This window comes from Drosophila tropicalis, unplaced genomic scaffold (genome assembly GCF_018151085.1).
Source record: "Drosophila tropicalis isolate 14030-0801.00 unplaced genomic scaffold, ASM1815108v1 contig_562, whole genome shotgun sequence".
Taxonomy (NCBI): domain Eukaryota; kingdom Metazoa; phylum Arthropoda; class Insecta; order Diptera; family Drosophilidae; genus Drosophila; species Drosophila tropicalis.
Window position 1 is genome coordinate 691,483 of NW_027173037.1, and position 12,068 is coordinate 703,550.

The following is a 12,068-nucleotide window of genomic DNA, read 5'->3' on the forward strand; positions in this document are numbered from 1 at the left end:
TAAATTTGATTTTCTCGGCTCCTAAGAAACTTAATGAAGAAATTTTTTCAGTTATTTGTTGGTTATTGTATTTAGAATCTGACACGTAATTATTGTCATTCCAGCTTTCGACGTTTTTTTACAGGTGCGTTTGAAAAAAAGCTCCCCCAAAATGTTTGACAATAGTTTAGCCCGGTCATTTCAAAATCTTTAATATTATAGTTAGACATGTGTATTCTTTGAAAAAGTTGTAGATCTAGGTAATCTAAGATAAACTGCATACCAAAAATTTTCATTTTAGCCCCAGTATTTATTTTGGGGCCTATCAAATTTCGGGATTTTGTATGTAATTCTTGAGGTCTCTTTGTTTGGCGACGTTTTACGATACCAATTTAAACTTAAGTATTATTTTCTTATTCTAAGTATGAAAGTGAATTGAATTTCCCGTCAAATGATACATGTTTCATAAAAATCCGACAAAAATTAGATTGATTTCATCGCCCATACTTAAAAAAAGACTAGAACTAGCAAAATTTCCCACACATCCTCCGTCTCTTTCTTTGCACGCATGTATGGGAAATTTTGCTTACCTGGTATTTTTTTAAGTATGGGCGGTGAAATCAATCTAATTTTTGTCGGATTTTTATGAAACATGTATCATTTGACGGGAAATTCAATTCACTTTCATACTTAGAATAAGAAAATAATACTTAAGTTTAAATTGGTATCGTAAAACGTCGCCAAACAAAGAGACCTCAAGAATTACATACAAAAACTCTCGATAGGCCCCAAAATAAATACTGGGGCTAAAATGAAAATTTTTGGTATGCAGTTTATCTTAGATTATCTAGATCTACAACTTTTTCAAAGAATACACATGTCTAACTATAATATTAAAGATTTTGAAATGACCGGGCTAAACTATTGTCAAACATTTTGGGGGAGCTTTTTTTTTCAAACGCACCTGTAAAAAAAACGTCGAAGCTGGAATGACAATAATTACGTGTCAGATTCTAAATACAATAACCAACAAATAACTGAAAAAATTTCTTCATTAAGTTTCTTAGGAGCCGAGAAAATCAAATTTAAAATCAAAAAAAAAAAGGGGCTTACACGCTGACCACCACTGTATGTGTATATATATGTATATATATATATATATTTTAATTTTAACATGCTGAGCTTAACTGTTAACTCTTATGACCTAGATTAATTAACGTGTACGGATTTATTCGAGCTTAGACTAAGAAAAACGCATGGGTTTAGAATTACATTTTTTGTTTGATTATTTTTTTTCTCATCTGTTTTCATTTTGTTTTGCTTTGTTTTTGTTTATTTTTTTTACAGTTATAATTAAGAGTTTTACTTTCGGAACGAAGTTTCAATACCGTTGCGTCGATATGTGTGTGTGTGTGTGTGTGTTAGATAGTTACATGTGTTTAGGGTGGAGGTGGTGGGTGGGGAAGAGAAAACCCCTTTTCCCCACAGAATAATTTCAAGTTACTATATTTTCGTTTACTAATTCATTTACAAGGGTTTTTCTTGGCCTATAAAAGTATTAACAAAAAATTTATTACACAAACAAAAAGGAAAGAGTTTTTTCCTTTCCTTCAAACACACATTAAGAATTATTTAGTATATATATATATATGTATAAATATATGTATATATAGAATAACATTAGATTTGTAATTATATTTAGGCTTTTATACAATTTGTTCATGTTAGTTTGCTGATGGCTATGGCTTCTTTCGGAGGAATTGGATTAGGGTTTGTGGATCTATATACAGTTGGCTCTGCTCAAGGTTTACCAAAGCCTGGCTGTGGAAACTCTCTCTCTCTCGCTCTTTCTCTCTCTGGCTCTCGCAGTATCTCGGTTTGTTGGTGGGCGGATGGATGTTGTGGTGTTTTTGGGTGGGTGGGTTGGTGGGTGGTTGGATGTACCTTGGCTGGCTGCTCCTGTGGGCATGGCTGCATCATCTATACAATTAAAGTCTAACGATTTACACTTAAAATTCAAATATTCAGTCCATTTTGTTTGCGTTGTGTTTAAAAGCATTGACGGCTTGGAACCAAACAGCATTTGATGCTCTTTCTCTCTCGCTTTCTCTCTCTCTCTTTCACACACTTTCTCTGTCTCCGATTCTCTTGCGATTATTGGTTTTTTACAATTTTTTGGAAGCGATATGGAATGCAATTGCCTTTATCGACAACCACAGCCCACCACTGTCATATCCTGATAGTTCTTGAGCACAACTGTACTTTGGTCATTGAGATAGAGCATGGAGATGCCCTCCAGCTGTGTGGGCACACAGCACGCCTTTGGTACCTTCCCTGGATCGATATTATTGACTAAGGTTTGCACAACCGCATGATTTGTTGAATTGAGATGATCGGCTAGCGGGAATGGGCACTTGCCGTGACAATAGAAGGCATCATAACCCGGTGGTGCCACAATCCAATCGCTCCAGCCGACATCGGCAAAGTCCACGTAGAGTGAATGCCGACGGCATGAGTCCTCGTGATTCTTACGCCTCGACGGTTTGCGCTGATGCCGACGATTTCTACCACCACCATTGCCACCGCCACCACCACCTCCGCCACCACTCACATCCCGTATGGAGCGCGCCTTATGGCGTCCATCGTCGGTGTAGGTGAATAGCAGCGGTTGCTTGTGTTGCCACTGATCGTGCGCTTCGTCCGCACTGCGGCGCAAGCGTACATGATGATGCGGCGCCGGCTTGAGAGATCGCATGGTTCGTACCTCCACCAGCAGGCCGTGGTTCTTTTGCGGTGTATCCAGCCACCGATCCACAGCCGGTTGTACGTCTAGACTCACCGTTTCGGTGCTATTCAGACGCACTGTCTTCGAGTCGAGCAAAAAATAGCTTGGCTCACGTTGTCCCCTAATGCCCAGCCTGGTGATGTCATAGACCAACACCTGGTAGCGTGTCCTGTTGGCTGATGATTTCGCTAATGCCGGACTTAGGGCATCGCGCGTCAGCTGCAACTCGGCCGCCTTCAGTTTCTCCTCCGCGGGTATGCTCTTGACATCGAAGTGCAGCCGAAACCGATGATGATGTGGAAATCGATCGTCGATTTTACTATCTGCAACACAAAAAAGACAAAAACGAAAGAGAAAAAGAAACAGACAGGACACAGTTAGAAACAACATTTTTGGTGAGCAGTTTAAAAGAAAAATAAATACAAAATATAAAAGGAAAGGTAGAAAATCACACGTTAACAATCCCGATCCAGTTGTTTTTGTCCCAGCCGACTTTTTACGACTGGCGCCTATGCTAAAGACCCGGGCCCACCCCTGCACAAGGTGCAACTTCTGCACGGTTGGGCGAAAAATCTTAATTTGAATTGCCGCCGACACCATCACCATCGCCATCACCTCACCGTCATCACTACCACCACTGAAAATCCTGACAATAACAACAACAAAGGGAACAGAGTCGTAAATTTCTATGGACCGAGACCAAATGAAATCTATGCCTCATACTAAGACAACAGACAGCCAACCGTTGGTTCGGCTTAGACACTTGGCTTTAGACACTTTGCGGCACACACTATCGGGTTAGCTACCTGCCAAATCTATATCTACATCTTCTATCCCCTATTGCATTTCTCTCTCTCTTTCGCACACTCTCTTTCCCATCGGCTATTTGGTTTATTGTTCATCTCTCTAATCCTGTGGAAAATAATGCGAAATACGCTTTAATAATAATTGTTATTTTTACAAATACAATATAAAAGCCATTTAGCGCATGCGCTAACTACTCCTGGTGTAATTCGTATGAAAAATTTCAAGGTCACATTTTGGGTTAACAGGTAAAAACGGCCACTTTTGGGCCGTTATGTGTCCTTTGTAGCCGGCGGCTCAATTTCAATCTGAAGACTCAGCCCCTCATCGTTGCAACCCTCTTTTGTCCTTTCATTTCAAGCTGCGGAATTTCCGCGTGATTTCATAGCGCTTGCGTGAATGATGGATAGCAGGTATGCAAATCACCTCAAATGGATGAACTAGAATTTCAGGGAAAATCCCGCATTGCTCTTCATTCGCATTCCGCCTTGTAGGGAAAGTACGCGTCGAGTGTAATTCAGTTTTAGTGTTTGAAACATATTTACACGCTTGTGTGAACCTTCTGGCAATGAGCAGGTGGAACTTTATATTGTAGGTATAATCGTCTACTACATAGAGAATAGTTATGAAAATTTCGGGAGAGTATGGAAAAAACTAAATTGTGGCTAAGTTCTTATCGAAATTTAACAAAAGTATCAAGGATTTTAGATGAATAAGGACTAAAGTGGACTAAAGGACTTATACTTTCCTAATTTTATTAATATTTTTCAGTTTCTTTTTGAAAAACTCACCTTTATGTGTAAAACTTCGAACTGTGTTCGCTGATTTGGTTAATAGACCCGGTTTTGGTATATTAACCGAATCAATTTCATGTCCCATTATTTGAGCATAGAGCTTTTTCATTGCCTCCGGTATGATGATTTTGGATCTATCGATTTTTGGCGGCCCTCTTCATATTGAACAGCGATAGTAGACTGTTCTCGATTTCGACTAGAGTTGATGGATCTGGTTTCACTTTGTCCTTAATTATTTCTTTATTGCTATATGTGGAGGGTTCGTCCTCCCTAATGATGGCCTCAGCATTGGCTGGCACATTGATGGCGGCCACTTCCTTATCCAATATAAGAGTAGTGCCATCCATATTCATTGAATATGGCGTATCCACAAATATAGATGCAGCAGTTGCTGTTGTTGTTGTTGTTGGCGATGTTGTTGATGTTGCAGGTGTTGCTGTCGCTGATTTGTGATGTTGCTGCTCCTTGATAGCCATTTTTATGCTTTGTTGTTTTTGTTGATTTTTATTTTTATTGATTTTATTAACTAATTGATTAGGTTTATTATGATTTAGATTTTTGGAATTTTCTAATTGGTCTGTTCTGGTTTTATGCACTTCGTTAAATTGCAGTTGTTTTTGCTTTTGCCGTTGTTGTTGTTGTTGTTCGTCACTTTTACTAATTTTATTATGATATTTATCACTATCACTGCTTTTGTAGAGTAACTCGTTAAATGGATTAAATGCTTTTGCTAATGCTGTCGTTGTTGCTGCTGCTGTTGTTGTTGTTGTTCTTGTTGCAGATGATTTAATCGCTTTTGTTGCTGTTGATGGCGGCGTTATTGCTGCTAGAAATCTAACTGATATATCCTCGGTGCTAGCAACTTGAACGATCGTTTGAAAAGTCGCCAGCACTGCCAGGAGTAGAAGCCATGCGCGCATGGTCGCTTGTAACTCTGAAACGATACAAAAGCATAGGAAATTGTTAAGCATTCGTCGAAAGGGTTAACACCAACACCACCAATACATGTACGTGCCCTCTCTCACTCTCTCTCGCTCTCTCTGTCTCACACATTCGCACTCAAAGGAGAGAGAGATGAGTGCATTCGATATAATATGAAAAGATTCCACTCACACTCAAAATTATAAGACCATTGCTCAAGTTAGAGCGACACAACTAGCAGTAGAATTAATCACTCTCTCACTCACTCACTCCCTTTCTCTCTCGCTCACTCTCTCTCACTCTGTCATTCACTCAATTGCTGTGATCTGTGTGCCTGCGCGCGTGTGTTTGCGCGCTTGACGACGTGCGGCGCTCAACTGACAATGCGGCGCCCGAGCAGGGTTCTTCTTCTCTGCAGGGCAGGTACAAAACAACTAACTACAAAAAACTACGCTGCTGCCTCTGCCTCGGCCTCTGCTAAGCTGCAGCTTCCTTTTAGACACTCTGGCCCATTTTTATGGCCCACACATAGGTTAAGGGTGAGGCTGCGGATGAGGATGAGGGTGAGGGTGAAAGGTGCATCATCGTCATAATAATATAAAAAAATGGCTGTCCACTCTTTTACCCAAGAGGGTATTGGCGCGCGTGCGCTGCTCTGCTGTTCTCTACTCCGCTCTGCTCTGTTCCCACATCCATTTTGCACTCCCTCGACCGTTCCCATTGCAATTGCCATTCCGTGTTGCAATTTCAATCGCGGACATTGCACCTTTTGGTGTTGGCTTGACACACGATCTTTTGGGCCATAATCGGCATGCCTCATTTTATGTCTACGCTTAGAAATTTAATATACCAGAGTTGATCGCTCTGTCCCTCTCTACATTCACAATCGTCGTCGTCACAGCCCCCGTTCGACCCCACCCGAATTCGAGAAAAGTGGGTTCAATGCAGTTTGGTTATTAGAGAACTTTTCGGTCGTCATAATTTGTACAGACTTATCGGTTTTGGGTTTTTCTTTTCTTTTTCCTGATTTTTGATTTATAAACAGGGCGGCTTATTACAAACGAGAGAAGAAAGAGAATACCATAACGTAAGTAAGAGGAAACTTATCTAGAAAATTTATGAAAATTATTAGAAGTATTCTATATATTTTGGTTATAGGCAATAAATTTCATAGATTTTATCTCAAGATGAGCCCAGCAAAGGAACAAAAAAGGTGAAACTAAGAGAGAAGAGAGAGAGAGCAGCACACGTACACACAGACGCACACACAACAAATTACATGTTGTTTTTCACATAAAGATTAAAATCTTATCTTGTACTAAAAAACAAAAACCAAGAAGGGAAAATATAGTTTTGTTATATGACAGGGCGCTTGGGTGCAAAAGGAATTTTGGAAATGGTTAAAGATGGCACACGCTGGGGGGTGCCAAAGAGGTCTCTGTCTTTCTCTCTCCCTGAAATTCTCATCATCAGCCATATGGGGGCAGTCAGCTAAGAACAAAGATCTAACAGCTCTGATAAGGCTAACAAAATACATAGTAAGGAATGATGATGATGATGATGATGATGATGATGATGATGATGATGGGAGGGAAAAAGAAAGGGTGAATGAAATTTTTCATAATTTTTTTTTTTTTTTGGGGAAAATTTTCATAAATATTTATAAATTTCAATATATATTTATGCCATGAATGCTTTTATGATTTGTTCATAATTTTCTTGTTTGTTTTTAATATGTTCCACGAATTTTGTGGTCGAAGTTGCGTGTGGCATACTATTTTGGTAACAATATATAACTAACTACCTGCCCCTGCCTCTGGCTCTGGCTCGGGCTTTGCGCTATGTGGCTTGTAACCAGGGGGTTTCCTCTTTCGATTCTATTGACCATGGTAAATGCATTGGTTTTTCCCGGCACTCTGTCCATTCAATATTAACCATAGAACTAAAATGAATGTAATGCAGGTTCTGAAATTCCCACAACGTATATGTGAGCAAAAGAAGGAAGAATGCATTGCAAGTCGACAAATTTGATTGATATCTTTAATGCCATTTGGCGATTTTATAATATAATAAACTATGCCAAATATAATCTCAGCAAGTGCACCACAAACCACACTCACCCACACACAAACGCACACCAAACACACACGCACACACACACACAAAGCACACTCATACTTAGTAATGGTGATGTATCTTTTAGATACAATAGATCTCGACATAATTTTGTAATTTATGTCTCTTGGATATTGACATTTCTTTTTGTTGTGCCTTGGCATCTTTGTAATGCCGGCAGTTTTGTGTTGTTATTTTATTGTTAAAGGACTCCCATCTTTATAACATTTAGTTTATTCTTCTATCAGAACGGTACTTTAAAATTTTTATTGTTAACCTTAGAGGCCAACAATGCTCTCCATTGGATTCTTGGAACGAGAAACACCGTACTCAATCAAGGACAATACAAAATTATGATATACATATGTGGGGAAATATTTTGATTGAGCTGGAATATGGAACGATTCGTTTCAAGTGTGAGAAGAAAATCACGCCCCAATTGGAATTTTCGATATAAAACATACAGAAAATAATAAGGGATGATATATTAACATATTTATATTATGTGATTCCTTTCTAATTAGAACAAGTTCTAGTAGGAAAACTAAAATCCTTTTTCGATAAAATAATTTTCCATTAACAAAATAAACACAAACTAAAACTTTTTGCCACTTTCTGTTCATATGTACAACTATTTGATTGTCGATCGGGTTATATGAAAAGGATCAATTTTCATTAAAGATATTTGTCACATTCCCCAGACTCGAAATACTTTGGTATCAAATTGTGGCCCTGAATATGCATTTTATGTTGGGGTCTTTTGTGTGCAGTTCTCACAGATACAACAAGTTCATATTCGTTTTGTTGTTGTTTCTTTATACATATGTTCTGGTTGTTTTTTTTTTTTTTTTTTTTTGGCCTGGGGCACATTTACATAAGCTTAATGCAAATGTGAGACCCTGACAATGATAATGATAATGGATAATGTTGATTACTTAAGTTGAGTTCAGTTCAATTTGAAGAACTCAACAGAAGAAGACGAAAACTCGCACTCACCTCAGTCTTATAAAGTTTCCTATGGTTGAATGATAAGTTGTGATATATACGTATGGGTTATATCAGACTTTTCAGATGCCTGTCTGTTTTCAACGACTGACTGATTTGTCTGACACTGTGTGTGTGTGTGTATATATATTGATTTAGTTATTAATTTGTTAAGCCTTATGATTATAGACTTTAGGCCGTTACATATAATATTGATGGATTGCCGCCGCCGTCTGTCTGTCTCTGGGTCTATGTCTGTGGCTCTGGCTCTGGTTTGTCTGGTCTGACACTTTCTGTTCCACTGAAATTTATGACGTTTGTTATCGAGCGGCTTTGGGTTACACATACCCACAGAGGCATACACACGCACACAGGCACAACCGCGCGCGTACACACACACACACAACACACACACAGTTGGAATATTTGCACAATTTACAGCTGTTTATGGCATTTGATGAGGCTTCCGTTTTAAATCACGTTTGTGTAAATATATATATGTGTATATGTGAATTGTATATATGATAACAGAGTGTATGGAATTGGTTTTTCCTTGTATAGTTTTTTTTTATATATATTTGAATCGTTTGGCTTTTCGCTTGCGATAATTGTAGATAAAGTAGATCAAGTTCTTGTTAAAAATTTTATTGCAGCATTCAAGGCGCCGAGGGTTTTTGCTAGCTCGTGTGGTTTCTGCTGTCAGAATGCCGCGGCACATGACACACTATGAAAAACGAGTATCTAACCGATATACTCGACATTTATTTCCTTGTTGTGATTTCACTTTCTTTTCATTTGCAATTTGGTTACTTTGGGCTTTAAGCCTATGGAGCAGGCTCGTTGATTTCCTTCTTTCCTTTCTGCTGACACCACAAAAGTAATCCACATATTTTCCAAAAGTGTTTTTCTCCAAAAACAAAACAAAAAACCGAAATGTAAACGAACAAGCCAACAACAATGGAAACAAGTCGTCGTCAATATTGAATACAAAAATTTAATTGTCTTGTCTTTTTGATGATTTGTTTATGCAGATTTCAAACACAACACTTGGACATGGATAAAGACGATGTAGATGTATCTAAATCTTTGCTTTAGATATTTTGATATGCAACTTATTATTATTATTTTTTTTTTATATATATTTTTTTGGCTGTTCGAATTTCAGGGTTTCCCTTTACAACTTGTCAGTTGACATTCCATTCCAAAAGTCGCACACACACACACGCACACCTAATACACACACGACAGCACTTATGGCTTTTGATACAAAAATTTCCAATATTTCTTCGGTTGTTATTTAAAAATTTTGTAGTTGTTGTTGTTGGAACACGCGCTTTGTGATTGAAGAAGATTTTAAATTGAAAGCTTTTTTTTTTGTGTTGTAATTTTGTATATTTTTCTTTTTGTTTGTTGTTTTGTGTGTGTTTTTTCTCCTTTTTTGTTGTGTTTATTGCATTTGTTATTGTTACGCCAAGTTTTTCACTTTGGTTTCCAGTTCGACGTAGCCGCTTATTTCTCTCTCAACACCGGGCCAGCAGAAATTGTAAGTATAAACTCGATCAGCGCTGTTGAACGACTAACGCCTTCATGTCTACCTGATTCAGATACAGATACTCAGATACAGTAACACACGACGACGACGACGACGAGCGACGACTCGTCTTCGTCGAGTTGTAGTTCGGATCGTTGTTGTCGTCATCGTCGTCGTTGTCGTTGTCGTTGCCGTTGCACTATGGTCCAAAATCCAGATTTTGTGGCATTAACTAGAAGGACTGCAGTTACAGAGTCGAAACTTTGCACAAATAACCATGTTAGGATACAAAATAAAAAAAAAAAAATTGGAGTGATTGACCTCCCATACTAGCCCACGCAGCGTATACGTAATGTGTTTTAAATCAATTTGGGATTAAAATAACTATAGCAATTAAAAGTCAGCAACTTAAATTTTAATATTATATTTTGAACTGTTATTAATAAAAAAAAATTTTGTTTCTTGATTAAGCAATGCAAGCTATAAATAAACAAATTTGGTTTTATTTTAAATAAGATATTTTCGACAATTGCTTCTAAAATAGATGATAATATAAATTTACCTCGGAAAAACTCGGAAAAAGTAATCATAACATAATTCAATACATACTTTGAGCTGTAATTTACAATAATTAGAGTAAACAGAGTGAACAGCTAAACACCTGACTTTAAAAGTGTGCTAAAATTTCATGCGTGCAGTAAAAACAAAAATATTTTTATATTGGATATATTCAAAGTATTCTGTCCAACTAGAAATTGTTTAAATACGATTTTGTTTCAACAAATTTTTGGATTAATGCCACAAAATGTGGATTTCGGACCATAGTGCGTTGGCTGAGACTTTGACTTCGACTTCGACTTGAGAGCAAATGTCTCTCCCCTTCATTTGATACTCTCTCAAAGTTTTCATCATCATCATCGGCAGCATCATCATGATCATCTTATTCTTCCGTTGTTCATCATTATTATCATGATCTCGTCTAGCGCCAGTTTCCCAGCCAGCACGACGTCAAAAAGTCTCCTTTACTCTTTCACTCAATCAAACTGAAATTGAGTGCGAGTCCCATTGCGTCGACGCTGCTGCGGCGTTAACGCCGCTGCTCACACAGACGCACACAGAAGGCGCAGTTAATTGGTCGATGGCGCTACAGCGGCTGCTGCTGCTGCGTCGACGTCAACGCAATTTTTGAGTGCAAAGTTATGAACTTGGGCATAAAAGATCTTAGGGAACAGCTTAGGAAATGTCGCAAGGATTTTCACATATGGAAATGGCGTATAAGAAAATCGTATGGAAATGACACAAACAATTTCAACTACATGTCTACACTGTTAACCCACATAAATAAAAAATAGTTTTTAAAAACCATTCAATAAGAATCTTTAATTCAATTATTGAACCTTTTTGTGATAAGCTTTAAACTATTACTTACATATATTTTTTTGTGCTATCTTCTAGAACTATTAAACGGAGAATATGTCCAATAGGGGACTAGTCCGTTTTGCTTTTGTGATCCCAAGTTCGAAATAACAACCTCAACTCAATTTACTCTGTCTTGAGGAGAAGTTGCACGAGCCAAGAGGTATAAAACCAAACTGTCTCGTCTTACAGAGATCTTGCATTCCTGGAGCTCTGGGAACTCACTGCCAGCCCAGTCAGCGCCGGATCCGGATAAGCCCAAGACTAGAGTGAGTGAGAGCAAACGAGTCGAAACAGTGTTTTTTTCTCTTTGTTTGATTGTTGTTGTGTTTCGTCGTCGTTTTTTAGAGGGTCTCTGTGTGTGTATGTGTGTGTGTTTAGGTAACGAAATCCTTAACAACAACAAAATGAAATCAAAAAGTCGGGAATTAGTATAATTTTATTGGTTGGCAAGAGGGTAAAACAGTCAGAGGCGGCCATAAGAATGACACTCTCTGGCTCTTTCCACACACACACACACAGAGACCCAAAGCGAGTAGCACTAATACAAATGCAAATACATCTAAATGCACTTTAAACTGCCTTCTTGTTGGTGTTGTTGTTGGCCCTTTTTTTTCTCTTCTGTTTGTGGAGATGACTTGGCTCTGACTTCACTTGGCTATGGCACACCCGCGCAGGCGCAGCCAACATGACTGCCTCAAAGGTCTCTCGATCATGATGATGCCGCAGTCGTTGTTGT

At 38.3% G+C, this 12,068-nt stretch overlaps 1 protein-coding gene across 1 annotated transcript; it reads right to left on the bottom strand.

Moving 5' to 3' along the window:
* Window positions 1-1,669: 1,669 nt before the first annotated feature.
* dpp (decapentaplegic) lies at window positions 1,670-9,371 on the bottom strand. The gene is given in 4 exon segments (XM_068287488.1): window positions 1,670-3,087; window positions 4,360-4,513; window positions 4,515-5,296; window positions 8,395-9,371. Coding segments are annotated over 3 exon segments (1,827 nt in total). The 5' UTR covers window positions 5,283-5,296; window positions 8,395-9,371; the 3' UTR covers window positions 1,670-2,182.
* Window positions 9,372-12,068: the final 2,697 nt, after the last annotated feature.